At 34.1% G+C, this 18,156-nt stretch overlaps 2 protein-coding genes across 3 annotated transcripts; both read left to right on the top strand.

The window, feature by feature from the left end:
• Nucleotides 1-1,905: 1,905 nt before the first annotated feature.
• Nucleotides 1,906-7,531, top strand: LOC128546915 (uncharacterized). 2 transcript variants are annotated; one of them, XM_053518318.1, is made up of 4 exons: nt 1,906-2,059; nt 4,799-4,918; nt 5,744-5,821; nt 7,415-7,531. In XM_053518318.1, the coding sequence occupies exons 1-4, from the start codon at nt 2,006-2,008 to the stop codon at nt 7,508-7,510; spliced, it is 348 nt and encodes a 115-aa protein (XP_053374293.1). In that variant the 5' UTR covers nt 1,906-2,005; the 3' UTR covers nt 7,511-7,531. The 2 variants fall into 2 exon arrangements, 1 of the variants encoding a protein (XP_053374293.1); XR_008366217.1 differs by lacking the exon at nt 1,906-2,059 and adding an exon at nt 4,327-4,437.
• A 34-nt stretch (nt 7,532-7,565) lies between these two features.
• Nucleotides 7,566-10,216, top strand: LOC128546816 (uncharacterized). The gene is made up of 4 exons (XM_053518175.1): nt 7,566-7,628; nt 9,015-9,124; nt 9,252-9,437; nt 10,009-10,216. The coding sequence occupies exons 1-4, from the start codon at nt 7,566-7,568 to the stop codon at nt 10,166-10,168; spliced, it is 519 nt and encodes a 172-aa protein (XP_053374150.1). The 3' UTR covers nt 10,169-10,216.
• The last annotated feature ends 7,940 nt before the right edge of the window (nt 10,217-18,156 follow it).

The raw sequence follows: 18,156 nt of genomic DNA, 5'->3' as shown, positions 1-18,156 counted from the left end.
TATTTGATAAACGACATTGTGTCTGAAATCATTAGTCCTCCACCTCTGATTCATGTGGAGAAGTTGGCAGTTACTTGCGGAGAACAGGTTTGTACTGGTACAGAATCCAGGAACACTTGTTAGGTTAACTGCCCGCCGTTACATGACTGAAATACTGTTGAAAAACGGCGTTAGACCCAAAAGAAACAAAACAAATAAGTTGAAAGATAAGCAGCTCTCTCTTGTTCAGGCCGAACTGAACCCTTTTCAAATATTACTAGAAAACTATAGGATAATTTGCTGGACATAGCTGCCAATATCTAAGGTGTCAGATCCTCCGAGTTGCGTAATGTAAAAATGCTACTGATTTGAAAAAAAAAATCACCCCACTTTCGCCCTGAAACATTTCTAGGGTTTATAATATAAGGGTGGTCGTGGTCACTAGTGGGCTCATCGCGATACTTGTAACCGTATATGAATAAAGAACACCATACAATAGTTTTCCGGTTAGTCCACAAATCACGTTCGGACAATGGAATTGCTTTTATGAATTACGATATACTGATTTTTACCTTCTACATGAACAGAGAAAACAGTGATTTTCCAGTATGTTAAACTCTTCATCATGCAGTAATTATATCATGTCACTGATACAGGATTTTTCATGGAACGGCCCAATTATAGATTTTGTTATTTATAAAAGACCCATGTATCGTATTTACAATAAAACTGCCTGAATTGAAAAGAAATTTAACAAAAGAAATTGTTTGAGCGCAATTAATTATTCATAAACTTAGCAAATAAATTTAATCTTTATATATGTATTTATTACGGGAAGACTGAGACACTACTAGAGTTAGGTTCTTGCGAATTTTGTGCAATTTATGTTGCTTTAATATTTCAAGCAGGACCATAAAGGTACGTACGTAGTTGTTGTTTTAAAAAAAACTCCCACTGTACTACGAGTTTGTTTCCATAATATGATGCAGTAAAGCGGAATGGGAATGGATGTTTAGCTTTAAAAGTGAAGCTATTAAACTTTTTGTAAATTAAATATATATTTTTTTACTCATTTTATTGTTTCTTAGCAAATCTCTTTAGAAGTTCGAAGCCATTTTAATGGATATTTCTATGTTTAGTGGTCAAAGTATTTCTTTTGTTGAATATTGCATTTCTTTTTTTAGAGATGGATTCGCAGCCACAAGAAAAGCAGGCACACACCAGTAAGTATTATCTTTTTATATGAATTTTGATAGAGTGAAATAGTTTTCGTAAGGCAATACGCGTTTTAGAAAGAAAAAAAACCCTCAAAAATACATGTACATATAACTGAAGTGAATAAAAAATTCTGGGGTACAACCAGGTCTTAAGGTAGTGTACCCGTAAGGATATTCGGCAATTTCCGTTCGATTCCGTATTCTCGTCTGTTATTCCGTAAATACAGCTCATAGCTTACGGGAAAAATAGCATATCAAAACATTTTAACTGTATAAAGTCATTGTATCAGTAAGCATGTAATTGCCACTAGTTTTGTTGTCAATTTTTTACTATTTCTGTTTTTTATTTCTTCTTATATTTCCAACTACGGAAATATTTATAGGTCGCCACTATATAACTATTATATATAAATATTCTTTAGTTAAAGTTTCATTTGAAGTTTTATATTGCCATGAACTATGTATGCACATTGTTGTAATAGGGAGAGGGCAACCTTAAGCATATGAAGCTTCCTGTTCAATCCTTTTTTTGTATATTTGCATTCATGTTGTGAAGATAATTCAAAACAAAATATGTTTACCAAATGCAGCTCACACGGGCAATGATTTCGGTGACAACCAGATAATGTAATCGAATGGAAGTTATTACCTTAATTAATGATTTGAAACATCTTAGTATTACTTGTAATGATAATACTTACAATAAGAATGGGTAAGCACACCATTTCGTCACTAACGCGTTTAAAATTGCTTTTCTAGGACCACCAATATTTACCAAATATGGACGGAATAGCATTGATCTGCGGAAAATGTCTTCAACGAAACGATTCTTCAAGACGCCGTTTCCGTCACAGAAGAAAAAGGTAAGACTTAGTACGTACCAAGATGACAGAAACGCATTTATTTAGTTAAGGTCATTTCACGTATACATCGAATCGAAAAAAATGCATTATGGCATAACGTCAAAAGTTGCGACCCATGCTAAAATTCTTTGAAGTAATACCGGTAAATAAAAATGTACTTTTTAGCTCGACTATACGAGGTATGGAGAGCTATCCTACTCGACCTGGCGTCGGCGTCGGCGTCCTTCCGCGTCCGCACTTTGGGTAAAGTTTTGATGCACTTTCTCTTTATCTTTGTTACTACTTGATGGATTTACTTCAAACTTAAAATAGTTGTTCCTCATCATCACCCACATCATATGACACAAGAGTCATAACTCTGGCACCAATATTTCATGAATTATCCCCCTTTTTTACTTAGAAATCCAGGTTAAAGTTTTGGTGCACTTTCACTTTATCTCAGTTATTACTAAATGGATTTGATTCAAACTTTAAACAGTTGTTCAACATCATCACCCACATCATATGGCACAAGGGTCATAACTCTGGCACCAATATTTCATGATTTATCCCCCCTTTTTTACTTAGAATTTTAGGTTAAAGTTTTGGTGCACTTTCACTTTATCTCAATTATTACTAAGTGGATTTGATTCAAACTTAAAATAGTTGTTCAACATCATCACTCACATCATATGACACAAGGGTCATAACTCTGGCACCAATATTTCATGATTTATCCACCCCTTTTTACTTAGATTTCAGGTTAAAGTTTTGGTGCACTTTTACTCTATCTCAGTTATTACTAAATGGATTTGATTCAAACTTAAAATAGTTGTTCAACATCATCACTCACACCATATGACACAAGGACCATAAGTCTTGCACCATTATTTCATGAATTATCTCCCTTTTTACTTACAATTTCAGGTTAAATTTTTGATGCACTTTCACTCTAACTCAGTTATTACTGAATGGATTTGATTAAAACTTAAAATAGTTGTTCCACCTTATCGCCCACATCATATGACACAAGGTCCATAACTCTGGCACCAATTTTTCATGAATTATGCCCTTTTTACTTAGAGTTAAAGGTTAATTTTTATGCATTTTCACTATATCTCAAGTTATTACAAAATGGATTTGATTCAACATGACACAAGGTGCATCACTGTTGCACCAATATTTCACGAATTATGCCCCCTATTTGCTAAGAATTATACATAATATTTAATGTTTTGATACACTTGATCCTTATCTCTCTTATTACTTAATACTTTTGACACAGACTCAAGCTATTATCCAATATTTCATCCATGTTGGAGTCATTAAACACCCAAGTGACAGCTCCAGCTTCGTCAAATGTGTCCAGTTTCAAACCTATGTTAAACCTAACCCTAACCTTTAGTAAATTGAAATGAGTTGGGTTACCAAAAGAATAAAAATGGCCAACCTTTTCCACAGGTTTGTCGATATGTTTTCTTTGCTAAAGCAAAAATAGCCAACAAATCGTTTAGGATCCTTGTGCAATTCATAAATAAGATTGTGGCATTTTCCAAATTCAACAATCCAACTAAAATACTCTTACCGATTACTAGTAATTTATACATTTATCTAGGTAAACAAAAATCCAGTTTTCAAATTTATGTTGGGCGAACATTAGAATCCGTCCTTGTTATATTTTGAATTTGAATATTACGTTTTTAACTGTTGTAACTCCTCTGTTACATATTTGCCAACATTAAATCGCCCCTATTGGATGCGTGCACTCAATGCGGGAGATTTAGTGCCGATTTAGAGAACGCATGCAAATCGAGAGCTTCATGCGTTCTTTTCAAGACTATCGAATTTACAATCCTTGAACCGTCCTCATATAGTATATTGCTTGTAACATCCTAAAAAACTCTTCTCGTATATGTAGGCCGAAATAGATGTCGGTCTGAATGATCTGGAAGTAGATTCTGAAGTAGACCTTAGCGAGAAATAATCCGCAGAACCCTCAATTTTACTAGTCGTCTGATACAAGGGGACCCCAACAACAAGCTGTATGTGGCCCAAAAGTTCCCATCAAATCATTAATTTCTTGACTCTTAGCCAGGATGAAGAGTCTTCAACCGAAAATAGTTTTTATGCATATTACAAATTCTTGAATTTATTTGATTTTCGCGCTTTTCAATGATTAACCGGTTTTCATTTGTAAGTTGGGTAGAATATTTGTTTGGTCGTTATTTAAATATATTCAAAATGACTTTGATAAACTTCATATTTATCAAAATAATTTGAATGAACAGGCGATGTAATCAAAGGACGTAAGAATATTGTAGATAAGGCTTTGGTTGGTTTCGTTTTTGTAGTGTATAGAGACTTTGTTGAAATGTTTAATTAGGAAATTTAAGGAAACGGTTTGTATGTTTTTTATTATTTGAAAATAATATAGAGCAGCAATTATATTTGTATATAGGGTAATAAAATACCTTCAATGTCAAAATTTTTTTTGTCTACGTACATCTTTTGGAAATTTGTTTGCATACTAAATTCATTTATATTACTTTTATGGTTAACCATTTCGATACATTAGGGACTGATAGCTAGATGAAATCCTACTTTTAATTAAATGCTGATTTTTAAAAAGAGTTCAGGTTTGGGATTCGTTTCCTAAGCAACGCATTTTAAGTTTTGATTTACTAGAAAATAAACTCTTATTCCCATTTTCAACCATCTGTCATGTTTTTTCTTCTTATGAAATAGACCGTACGATTTCAGCCTCCTCCTCATTACAAATTTCACTACGACACTGAGGTCAAAGGTTGGCGCGAAAGTCAAAAGGTAACAGCCACATCACGGTGGGGCAAAGCCAAAGAGGCTGTAAGGGTAGGAAACTACGTAAGTTTTAAATTCCTTCTTTATCACTTTGTCTTTGTGATCGATTGTTGTGTCGAGTTTTATGAACGTTTTAAGGTAGTAGACTGTAATGCCAATCGCCAATTTCCGTTCGCTTGTTTTCTCCGTATGTGATCTTGCCAGCGCTCATCAGTTTGATTCACGACCGGAGAAAGCCGAAATAACAGGCACGGAAATTGTCGACTGCCATTACGGTTCCTCGTATATACATAAATACGGTAAGAAAATTCGTTGGTTTCATAATTTTCCATTTTAATTATTTAAGGGCTCAATCCCCGAAAAAAGCATCCAATTTTGTTTCGTAGAAAACAATCAAGACACTGAAATAATCAATGTATCATTTTAAAGAAATGCTTTCCCCGCTAATGATTTGCGTTCAGTTTTACTTACTAATCATGCAAGATGTCATAGTCGATATTGCCACATAGTGGCTTTGCGACCAGCATGGATCCAGACCAGCCTGCGCATTTCTCTAATGGCAACAGGCTTTAAAAGCGAACAGCATGGAACCTGACCAGACTGCGCGGATGCTGGTCGCAAAGCCAGTATGTTGGTTTTCTCATGGTGCGGCTCATTTACTCTCATTACGTGTATAAACAAGTTGCATAAACCCGAAACCAAATAGATTATAAATCAAATACATATAAGCGTAAGAATGAGGTAATGCTTGCTCGAACATATCATTATGTTTTACCGCACGAAGATATTCTGTATCAATGTATACTTCTAAAGTCTGTCGAAAAAGCGAGGGCATCTACTTAGGTTAGAGTAACACCGGTTTAAAAACATTTAATTTTTTTTTAACAGTTTATAGGTATCAGAAAGAAACCAGACACTGTTCTCAATATCGATGTGAAGAAACTCGTAGAAGCCACTAAACATAATGTAAGTTCTTTTTTCTTTTTTTTTTCTAACGTTTTCTTTACTGTTTTTCAAACACTTTTGTAGGTGTTCAGTGATATGTTTCACGTTTCCTGTATTCTGTTAGATATTTTTAAGGAACAAAAAGACCCTATTAGAGTCAGTGCTTTTATAAAATTTTGTGATAAACTCTCTAAAATAATACAAATGTACAGTGTCTGAAAAGTTGACTGCTTTTCATTTCAAATTTCTAGTTTCACAGTTGCATTTGATATATACGTACTGGGATATTTCATTTATCTGAAGAGCAAAGGCAAGTTTTAAATTGTGTTTAGCTTCGGAATATGCATTCATTTCTAATCTATCAATTTTACAATTTTTGACAAATGTCGTGCAGCAGTTGATATATTCATATCATTCGCTAGGTCAGGAGTGTTTGTTAAATGTATATGCTTATGCTAAAATAACTTTCTCTTATTTTGGCAACTAGGGTAGGACAATATTTCCGGTGAAAAATTGACATGTATTAGCCACTCAAAGAACACAAATGTAACTGATTATTTAATTAGAGTTCTGAAAAATTCCAATAATTAATAAAAATCTGATTAACCTATTCTAATATCAAATGTTTGTATTTAGTATTGTTTATGCTAACTTATGATAAAAAGATTGTCAGAAGCGTACATCTTAACATTTTGAACCATTCTCCAGCAGACTTTTCTTCCAAAAAACCAACACCTGTGTCCTATGAGAAACAAAGACAAAAAACCAAATTCTAAGAACGCCACTATTAAAACAGCACCCTACAAGGAAATTTATACATGAGATCGCGACCGAGCTTGATTCGAATCTATCTTTTTCGAATTGTAAATTTAGAATTCCCAGATGGGTCAGTCAAATACATAATATGTAGATATTTTAAAAACTGTTAAAAGTTCGGCTGTAAGTAAAATTTCAACATAACTCTACTAATAAGTTTGTGGGTATACAAAACGCAAATCGTAACCATAATTACATTTTAATCTACATTAAAGTCATGTTATAACGAATTTTCAAAATGGTAAGTTCTCTTTCTCTCACATATTTGCGACTTCTTCACCTCAGAAGCTCTCCAGTCAGCCCAGAAAACACGAAAACAACTCTTATTATATCAGTTACAATATACCGAAAGCTTTCCCCCCAAATATGGAATGCTGTGTCATAGAATATAGCATAAGCCTTGCCAGCTGGGTACCTTAGACCCTACAGATTTATTGAGCTTCATGTTGAAATACACACTGACCCTAGTTAACCCCAGCATTCTGCAGAAATTAACAGAGATTCTCTACTTCGATATACTCTAAGGGAAAGAAAATGAGACAACATTTAAATTCTTTATTAAAGTACAACACCACTAGGTCGGCGTCGTCGTCACCGGCGACGGAGATATCCTCAGTGTGCTTTAAATTGTTGAAATTAATAAAAGATATGACCAGCTCTTGACATAGAAAATGTGATTAAACTATGGAATATCTCTTGTTTTACTTTTGACCGCCTGATATAAGATTATGATATTGCATTTGACAGAACATATGGAAGGGAATCTCTAAACAAATGTTAAACTTGTTGTTTCCATAGCGTTCTGTACAGTCAGCAAGGAAGATGGCGGATCCCAGCATGTTAGACGAATCAGACCAAGAATCACTCGAGGTAATTTGGTTTTATTTAATGTGATTAGATAAAAAGTAGTTCCAAGGTGGTTCTTTATGTCCATAACATACATATTTAGATGAACAGTCAGTGGATTAAACCAGTACGGTCAGGGTCATATTCCGTCCATAAATTGGAAAAGGTAAGTCCTTAATATTGCCAACATATTTCGATAGGGTGAGCAATACTCCAAAATGTCAGTACTTGATTATTTTCATATATATTTGTATAGATAATGATACGCTGTTAACATTGTCTTTGACCTTTTCTAGTCCCTATGTAGTGAGGAAATCGAGGTAGGCTGTTCTTTGTCTTGTTGAGTGGCTGCATTTCGAGCGGATGTGGTGTCTTTCACTGGCCCAGTGTTCTACGGTGTGACTGCAGTTGTGAAAAGTTGCTCTGAGCAGCGCATCCATAATTTGCTTGCGCTTTTGTGGTCTACTTTTGCATATAACTTTGAAACTTTGTTTAATCTGACATGATTAATTATTATTATCATTTTACTAATGTTCATTTTCTATAAACAGTCAAACCTGTGTTAAAGACCACCTCTGAACAGAGACCACATTGCTCTAAAGACCACATGCTTTGTTTCCCATTGTAATATTTACAGTGTATTTTAACCTGTGAATAAAGACCACCTCCCAATAAAAACAACATTTTGTCTCTCCCAAGGGTGGTCTTTGTAGACAGGTTTGACTGTATTTCAAGTCAGGAGCATTTGCTTCGAACAACATATTGCTGTTGGTAGCCTTGCTTTCGCTTTCACAAAATCTGTCAAATGTTTTCATATTTTTATTACGGTTACCATATGAATCCGCGAGAGGGTTGGTTGCATATATAGTTACCCGCGCCCATCCGTCCGTAGCTGCGTCTATCCATTTCTTTTACAAGTCAGTTTTGAAAAATATATATTATTTGTAGTTTCTGAGTGACAGAAGAGTTATAGCAACCGATATAGCCATTGCTTGAATATTCTTGCATATCTGCTGTTTTGATGTGTTTACTTATGAAGTCGTTTATTTCTGTTTTAAAGAGTGACATAACTTCGTGCACACCATGTTGAGTTATTTTCTTTTTTCAGGATGAAATGATTCCTAAGATAACTGTATAGCACTGATTTCCAGATATGCCTGACAGCAACTTCTAACCATTTCTTATTACAGGCTAATCTATCTCCGTTGGTATACTTAAGGATTGTGTATCGAAATAAAAACTAATTAGACTTGCATGCATGCACTTTCCCTTGTAACTTACCCCCACCCCCTCCCTCCACGTGGCCCAAACATTAGGTTAGGCGTTAGGAGGTACGTATTAACTAGTATATTTTTTCTCATATTGCAATAACTGGTCTATTTACTGTGCATAATGCACTACTATCGAACGTATTGATCATTCTCATATTGCAGTAATGAGAACAGTGCCTTTTATCCATTTTATGTTCGAGTCTCTTTAAAGAGACATAAAAATAGTTGGTTAAAATGTTACATCGTGTACATATTTACATTTTATAATGCTTATATTATAGAGGACTCTCACGGAACCAACACTCCTGCTTAAACCTTTTGTTAGGGACACAGATGAACCCAACGACGGCACCTGGACATGTCCTGTGCCCATCCGTGCGTCGGCTGAAAGGTTTGTTGATTATTTCTAGATTTCTATAAAAGTAATGCATCTTTTTCACTGCACTATTTTTGAAAAACGAAATTTACAGATTATCAGGTAAGTCATACCGGATTGTGAATCTGTTTTGTATTTTCAGAACGAAGCAGTTTAATTGGGAACGGCCAAAAGCTGAACGGAAGGCTTTAGTAGAATCAGCTTCAAAATATCAGGCGATATACCTGCAGAAACTGTTGAAAGAGAAAGACAAGGAGATGAAATTGATAACCAACCAATTGATTAAATCGAACAAGGAAAATGTAGCTTTATTGAAGGAACTCGAGGGGTACGTACAGAAAATAATATTATATTTTAAAGTTGGAAACAAATATAGATTCGTGTGAAGTTTTGATATTTCTTATTCTAAATGGATATATTATCTGATATTAATTCGCACATAAGACTAGTTAACTCTTGTTTATTTAATAACCAGTTCCAAAGTTGAAAAACCTTTTTATTTCATCAGATTTTTATTATTTGAACGTTTTTTAATTCATCAAATACTTCCTGTGTTTCAACGTATTTTTATTTCAACATATCTTTTTATTTTGTATTTGAACATTCTTTTATTTCCTCATATCTGGTTCGTTTTTGAACATTTCTTGTTTCATGATATTCGTTTTGTATTGAACATTTTTTCATTTCATCATATCCGTGTTTTATTTGAACATCTTTTTTATTTCATGATACCTGTTTTGAACCATGAAATACAAGAAATTAGTCCCAGCGAATATGGATTACCTGAGTACCTGGTTATGCATTTGAATATATCAATGTAAAATTGTAACACTTAGATAATACATTGACGAGTTTGATGTTTTATCTCTGAAGTAATCCTATGATTTTATTTAACACAGGTATAGAGGAAAGAACTATGACGAGCTTTATAAAGAAAATATCACGTTAAAGGAACAGATAGCCCGTGCCTGTAGAGAGAATGTACTGCTTGCTGGACAGTTGAAGAAAGACAACAACAGAACCCTACAGAAGCTGAACTCAGTCAGAACAGTGGCATAATAGAAACTCAAACATACTACGGAACTGTAATACAGTGACTAAACTAGATTCTTTGCATATTACATACAGCAAAAAAAAATAAATAAAAATAATAAAAAAATAATGACATGTTTATTTAAAAAAGCTGACAGTTAGGTATATTTTATCTTAATGCAAAATAGGTGGTCAAGATAAATATCAACCTTATGAATGAAAACAAGTATGAAGGGTTTGTAACATTTTTTTGATAGTTTTGCTTGTAAATGAAAATGAAAATCTCAATGCAGAAAACTACACTTAATTAATGCTGTATTTGTACTGCATTATTCATAATTTTGTTCTGTCCCATAAACCGAATAGGGTATTAGCCTTGTAGCAATCAAACGTCTTTTTTGGGTATTCGAATGATGAGCATTTAATAGCCTTCGTCAAACAGAGAAAGGAAGGCAAGATTATAGAAATACATAGTTTTATGTCTTTTCTCTAGCATCTATTTATCATAAACTGAAATCCTTTAATTAAAAGGACCGACTGAATCCTCTTCCAGTAGAAATCGGAACTAGGACTGGTTACGAACTGCTTTAATCTCATTACATACGGATTTACGGATTCGGACTGCCTACAAACGGTGTCCACACGAGGGGAACAGGTATTCTTCCCCAAACTGAACTTGCTGTAAATGGACTTAAAACGAGATAAAGACGCAATGGATGTATTGAGAACGTAAGCACATGGAAACACTAGGGTAGAGTAGAGACCGACTCGATAACCCACTTGAACGGTATAAAATAGTGCACCAGTCGTACCTTCCCTGTTGAAGAACTGAACTCTGCAAACTCCACGGCGAGGTAGAGTTCACTGGTTCCTTGCTTTTCATCACAGCGCTCGATGTGCAGGGAAAAACGTTTTACTTATTTTCTTGGCCCAAATTTGGTTACTTTACTAGTGGGCGTAAGTATCTTTTGCACAACAGCCTACCCTTCCCTAGAGCTCCGATTTGAACTCACCTACGATAGCATTTCGGATATTATCCGGCCAAACGTTATAGCAAGACAGTAGCCCGTTTTTACGATTTTTTAGGACGTATTGGAACGTTTTGAGAACTAGTCTGTAATGGGTTAAGTACGCAAACGCCTATACAAAAAGCGGAATAGTTTAATTTTGCATACACACACAGAAGCACAACTTCGGATGTTAAGCATACATACTCAAAATTCTAAAAGAAACGTAAAATATCAGATGTTCTGCGTACGTACGAAAGAACTTAATAGAAACATGTTTAAAATGAATGTGCTTTTCAGATTTATCAATCAAACAGATGAATTGAAAATTCTATATTTCCTTTCACATATTCTGATCCCAATGGTCTCTGTGTTACATTGGTAAAAGCAATGTGAACTGGTCGCCATTGAGGCATGGACTTGCTTATTGTCATTGATACGCGAACATTTCGTAGTTTCTACGTACATACGCAAAATTTGTATGTGTCTTTTCGTCTAGGATACGCAGAAATCCAGTTTCGGACTGGTTGCAACAAATATTACCTGACATATATATAACCAATATATAGGTCATAACAGTTATTTGACTGATAAAAACATTTGAAGAGGATAAATAGCCCTTTATACACGTTCAGTCAGAATTTCGATGATCGTGATCAAAATATGCAAAGATAAAACATGATTATTACGCACGTTCCACTGTAAATTGCATCTATTAACTTTGTCAAATTTCAAGAATAACGAATTTAAAAGTGCTTGCAGATATTATTCTCATCATAGTGGCTTAAATTTTAGCGTTCACCCCGTGGCTGCCAGGATGCATCCCCATAACGGACAACCTAAAGGTATCATCTTTATCACTTAAATAATGATGTGTCTCTTTTGTAATTGGAATGTATTTAAAAATAAACTATTGAAAATATTTCTTGAAACCGCTAGCATCTTGATAGGCATTTCTGAAGTGTTTGGTTGAAGCAATATAATGCGACAAGTTCAAACAAGATGTGTGCAAGTCACCGAAAGTAAAAAGTTGTATAAAGCTTCTCTTACGGATTCTGATGACACCACATGAACATTTTTAAGGAGGAACAATACTATAACTTTTTTTCAGAGACCACGTTATTGACTGGTACCAACAAAAACTGGAAGATATTTCTGATTTAGATCTGTGTATATTTTTACGTTTAATGTATCAGTAACGTTTCCATGACGTCGCAAACATGACCACTTCGCGCGCTTTTGACGTCAGATATACGGGGACAAAATCTGCCTTGAAATTATTGTACCGGTAATATTTTTTAACGTAAATCCATAAATTATACATGAAATGAAAGCTGACATGAATCACCAGACGATAATCGAAATTGCTCTACGTTTTTGCTTAATAAAATGAGAGCCAAAAGACGAGTTTTCTTTTTACTTAAATTTTCCATAAAAAAAAAAGCTTCGCTCAGCATTAAAATATATCCATCCGTAATTTGTTTTACCAAAATTGAATATGTTTTACACTAATACGTCCCTTAAATATATAGTAAAAAACAGAAAGTTTTACCTTGCCGTTTTGAGGGTATAAGAACTTTTTAAGCATCACTACAGTAACATTTTTCGACGCTGATGTGAATGCATGGCCCTTAATTAAGGTGAAATGCGCTTAATTTGAAATTATTGTGTTTCGTTTCGAAATTTTGATTAATATAAAATTCAGCATATTCCTCATAGACTGTGTATGTTTTGTGTGTGTGTTTCTTTTTATTTTTCTATAACTTTTTTTCTCTGCAAACCTTCAAAAACGGCCATTGACGTCAATTTTTGATGAATCGCGATTTCACGTCCATCACACGATTTTTGTAAATCGTTTTGTTCATTCTACAAAAATCGATTTACTTGCTACTCATCATATTTTCATTTAAAAATGTCTTTACAATGGTGTATAATTTATGGAGATCATTTCAACGTGAAAATCGTTTTTTTACGTTAAAGTGACGTCAGAGCGACAAATACGAAGTTAAGTTTCGAAGAAAAAGTTTGCTTTAGTCTTGTCTCATGTAAGACCCAAACCATAAAATTTGTGAAGAAAAAACTAACATGACGATGAAAATTTATTTTCTATCAATTTATGGAATAAAATTATGGGGTCACCGAATTCATTTTCGCGTAAACATTACGCCACCCCTACCCCCAAATCACAACATAGCTATATTTACGTGTTTTTCTGATATATCTCTTTTCAAATCTTAGTATTCTACACTCTAATTCATCACATGCTCACTACAGACGTGAAACGAATCTTGTTTTGTGAGAAAGAGGTATTTCTTTTCAAAAGAGGTATTTATTACTTTAAAACTGGCGACCGGTGCGAAATGGTTTCAATGCAGATTTTATTTTACATACGCCAATGCAACTAACTTTGCATAAAATACTGATCATGTTGTTTTTTTAATCGCTGTAGATATATTTCTTTATAATAATGATTACTTTTTCATCTTTTTCTTATTTGAAATACCAATAAACAAGTTTTCCGTTGTAAAATAACACTTCAAACATAACTATTGTAAAATATCATGGTTCAATATTATACAAGTTCAAATATTTATGATCATTGACTTAACTGCCCCGCCATGGGAGTAAATGTTGTTTGAATATTGTTTTTCTTCTTATTATCCCTAACACTCCCTAAGCTCGCACGCAAGCAAGCACGCGTTCACGCACGCACGCACGCACGCACGCACATCCAATAAGATGACCACAATATTAGTTGCCACGGGCTTGCTCGGTAAATTACTTACTCTACGCAAATGTTCATAGTTTATATGATGGCAGAATTCGGTTATAAAGGTCAGAATTTATTTTCCATTACTTTGGTACTTTATACCACAGGCGCTATTTGAAATAAATCATAACTTCTATAATTTCCAGAATCGTGATATAAGAGATACTATCCTAGGTTACATATACGTGTTAGCGTATCCGTATAAACTTCCAATGAATGTTGGAAATTCACGGTTTCATTCTGAATTTTGACACCTAAGACGCTTATCAAAATAAAAAGTGAAACCTACACATACACACGCGCCCCTACAAATCCTAATATCTCGTAAATACGAAAGCAGGGGTTGCAAGATTGAGCCTCCAGTCCTCCGTACAAAGTTATGATTCTTGAGTCGCACGTACAGATAATGGCAACATAGAATTAGACATGCTTGACAATCAACCGCTGTTGAATTACAGAGAGTCTTAGTCACAACCGCTAGTTTCTTTCTTTCTTTTACCCCGCCCGCTGCGCTCAATAGAATGAGCGCAGAAGTATGAATCGTGAGTTCGATCCTCGGGTAGGGCATGACGACTTGATATAAGGCACGTGTCCGAAATCATTCGTCCTACAACTCTGCTTTATGTGGTGAAGTTGGAAATAACTTGTTGAGAATACAGAATCCAGAAACCCTGGTTAGGTTAACTTCCCGTCGTAACATAGAAAACAGCGCTAAACCCAAAACAAACATTTTTTTTCATGGAACATTTTAAAGTCTCTACTGTTAGGAAAAAGAACTATACATATAGAATGTTTCTATTACGTGTCTCTGAATACAAGGATAACCTTCTTTACACACATATCTGGAGAGCTAAATCCTCTTCGCAAAGGTTACTAAATAAATTAATCCTTTCAGAGCAACAGCCTCCGTGTAACAAATATACTCTGTTTTCCCGCGGGTATTCACAAAAGATGCACTTTATTTGTAATCAGGGTGTCCGACTACTCTTCAAACAATCGAAATAGTTCCAAAACGTAAAATCTGTAGTAAAGTTAAATAAATTAATAAAGTTTATTAAAACATGAGGATATAAATTACCTTAGGGCTTTTTAAATTTTGTAAAGTTGTATTCTATTTGTTTGCCTCTATGCTATTACATGCATAAAATTTCATTTTTTTATTTATCCAGTTTTACGCTCAGATAATACGTCACGGAAATAGCGGCCTGCGATGGAATTCTGTATAGGTAATTGTTAAAATTAAAAGACTGAGATAATTAAAACAAAAGATTTTAATTATATTCTGTCGTTTTCTGATTTATTTCTGTAAATGTGAATCAATACAGGACTGTTCATGTATTACCATTAACTTGCGAAATAAATCATTTCAATGTTAATGTTGGATGAAATCATTTTCCAGTTAAAATCTCAAAATGTGTTTGTCTTTTCACAAGACATAAGATAATCTATTGAATTACGCATTTTTTCTGGGATAGGGGTAGTGTAATGTAATTCAGGGCAACGGTAATGCAGTGTCGATTTTGTCGCATTTTCTTAAATTGAATATAATCCAGGCATTAAAATCTAAGTTCAACACTGAAATGATTTCACCGAAGTTAGCAGAGTTTTAAAGAGTAATTTGATTCAATTGTATTAAATAATTAAAATAATAGATTTATAGAAGAAAACAAAAGATACTGAAAAAATACTCAATTGCGCTATGTTGTGATTTGGGGGTAGGGGTGGCGTAATGTAATTTTATGCGAAAATGAATCCGGTGACCCAATAATTTTATTCCGTAAATCGACAGAAAATAAAATTTTCATCCTCATGTTAGTTTTTTCTGAAATTCTATCGTTTCGATTGTACATGAGGCAAGATTAAAGCATTTTTTTATTCGACACTCAAGGTCATATTTGTCGCTCTGACGTCACTCTAACGATATATTCGACTTTTACGTTAAAATGATCTCAATAAATTATACACCATTTGTAAAGACATTTTAAATAAAAATATGATGAGAAGCAAGGCAATCGATTTTTGTAGAACTATAAACAGAACTATTTACAAAAATCGTCTGACAGACGTGAAATCGTGGTTCATCAAAAATGGACGCCAATGGCCGTTTCTGGAGGTTTGCAGAGAAAAAAGTTACAGAAAAATGAAAAAGTACAATACACGGTCTATGAGGAATATGCTGAATTTTATATTAATCAAAATTTCGAAACGAAACTCAATAACTTCAAATTAGGTGCAATCCACCTTAATTCAGGGCCATATATTCACATCAGCGTCGAAAAATGTTACTGTAGTGATGCTTAAAAAGTTCTTATAGCCTCAAAACTCAAAACTTTCTGTGTTTTACTGTGTATTTACGGGACGTATTAGTGTAAAACATATTCAATTTTGGTAAAGAAAATACGGATGGATATTTTTTTAATGCTGAGCGAAGCTATTTTTTTGTAGAAAATTTAAGTAAAAAGAAAACTCGTTTTTTGGCTCACATTTTATTAAGCGAAAACGTAGAGCCATTCCGAATAAATCATCGTCTGGAGATTCATGTCAGCTTTCATTTCATGTATAATTTATGGATTTACGTTAAAAAATATTGCCGGTACAATAATTTCAAGGCAGATTTTGTCCCCGTATATCTGACGTCAAAAGCGCGCGAAGTGGTCATGTTTGCGACGTCATGGAAACGTCACTGATGCATTAAACGTAAAAATATACACAGATCTAAATCAGAAATATCTTCCAGTTTTTGTTGGTAGCAGTCAATAACGTGGGCTCTGAAAAAAAGTTAGAGTGTGGTTCCTCCTTAATCAGCTTAACGTCATTTTAAGACATGCCAAAAGAAATGCTTAGGGATAGAGTAAGTCGGGCTTAATGTAACAATGAAAAATAATTTTTTGATATGTTTATTTATTTAAGAAATAATATATCTCATCCAGTGATTTGTCGTTGAATAAATCATTGTTTGAAGTTCAGATGCGAAGGAATTATATCACGAGGACGCAGCTCGAGTGATATAGATATCTAATAATACGCATCTGAACGACAAACAATGATTTATTCAAGAGCAAATCACTAAATGAGATATATTATTTCGATTCTAACACGTTACCAAGGATTTTTAAGTACATCCTTGACAACATTCATTAAATATTTGCCCGTTTTCAATCGGTTTCTTTTCCAGCGCGCCGCTATGCCGATTGACGCCATGACGTAATAATTGTGACGTCAGAACAGTGATTTGTTGTATAATAATTCACTGTTTTCTGCCTTCTTTGTTTAATAGGAAAATGATTCGGATCGTGTTAGAATACGCATTTTAAATGGTAAACCTACAGCATTTGAAATTTTTGCTTTTTCTTTTTATGAATTCCTTCAATATATGTATACAAGGTCTAATTTGCCCATTTTCCTTATAATTCTAAATCTACTGCCTTCAATATTCTATGTTTTATTTAGTTGCAAATCATATTTGTTGCTTTTTATCGAGAGAAAATTCCCATTGTCATATATGGAAGATCGGTACTAAAAAGTAAATATATTGTTATTTACAGCTGCCCAAGATCGACGGCAAAACCCAAGAATTCCTACATCTAACAGTCCCAGAACAGGTTGTGCAATCAAAGATGGATTCACTATTTTTAAACGCGTGTTTTCAGCGCTTCTCATCATTGGAGATGTTTTTATAGACTGGACGTCATTTGGTGATGTAATTATGGGAGCAGTTTCAAACGAAAGCACACTTGCAAAGAACGAAAACTTTACAGTCTCCTTTCCCGTATTTGAAGATGCAATGCGGGTATTAAACAACAATGTAACAGAATCAGGTAGTGAGTAAATAAGTATACACACATTTACACAGTTGATTACCAGAGATAATTGCACAAAGTATTCTAAGCAAATGCATGTTACAATAATGTTGAGTCAGTTTGTATAATTCAAGTCATTGTTTTAATGCACAAACACATAAGTGTATTATTGAATGCCCTTGTATGAACCAGAGTATGTGAAAATTGTAAACTGACAATAAGATAACACTAGAAAGATCACAAAATGAAATGGACCTAAAAAGAAACTATGTTATAAATGCCGTGTATATAACTATTATTATTTCTTAATTTGAGCCGTGCCATGAGAAAACAAATATAGTGGCATTGCGACCAGCATCCGCCGTGCAGTCTGGTCAGGATCCATGCTGTTCGCTTTCAAAGGCTATTGGAATTAGAGATACTATTAGCGAACAGCAT

The sequence above is a fragment of the Mercenaria mercenaria genome, chromosome 11 (genome assembly GCF_021730395.1).
Source record: "Mercenaria mercenaria strain notata chromosome 11, MADL_Memer_1, whole genome shotgun sequence".
Lineage (NCBI taxonomy): Eukaryota > Metazoa > Mollusca > Bivalvia > Venerida > Veneridae > Mercenaria > Mercenaria mercenaria.
Note: the sequence above shows the minus strand (reverse complement) of the source record. Positions and strands in the feature narration are given on the sequence as shown.

Excerpts from the sequence above, each read along its gene's own strand:
- LOC128546915 (XM_053518318.1), top strand. The coding sequence starts at position 2,006 with ATGTCTTCAACGAAACGATTCTTCAAGACGCCGTTTCCGTCACAGAAG. Across the intron at positions 2,060-4,798 it reads TTCCGTCACAGAAGAAAAAG|CCTCCTCCTCATTACAAATT; the intron begins GTAAGACTTAGT and ends GTACGATTTCAG. Across the intron at positions 4,919-5,743 it reads CTGTAAGGGTAGGAAACTAC|TTTATAGGTATCAGAAAGAA; the intron begins GTAAGTTTTAAA and ends TTTTTTTAACAG.
- LOC128546816 (XM_053518175.1), top strand. The coding sequence starts at position 7,566 with ATGAACAGTCAGTGGATTAAACCAGTACGGTCAGGGTCATATTCCGTC. Across the intron at positions 7,629-9,014 it reads CCGTCCATAAATTGGAAAAG|AGGACTCTCACGGAACCAAC; the intron begins GTAAGTCCTTAA and ends CTTATATTATAG. Across the intron at positions 9,125-9,251 it reads ATCCGTGCGTCGGCTGAAAG|AACGAAGCAGTTTAATTGGG; the intron begins GTTTGTTGATTA and ends TTGTATTTTCAG.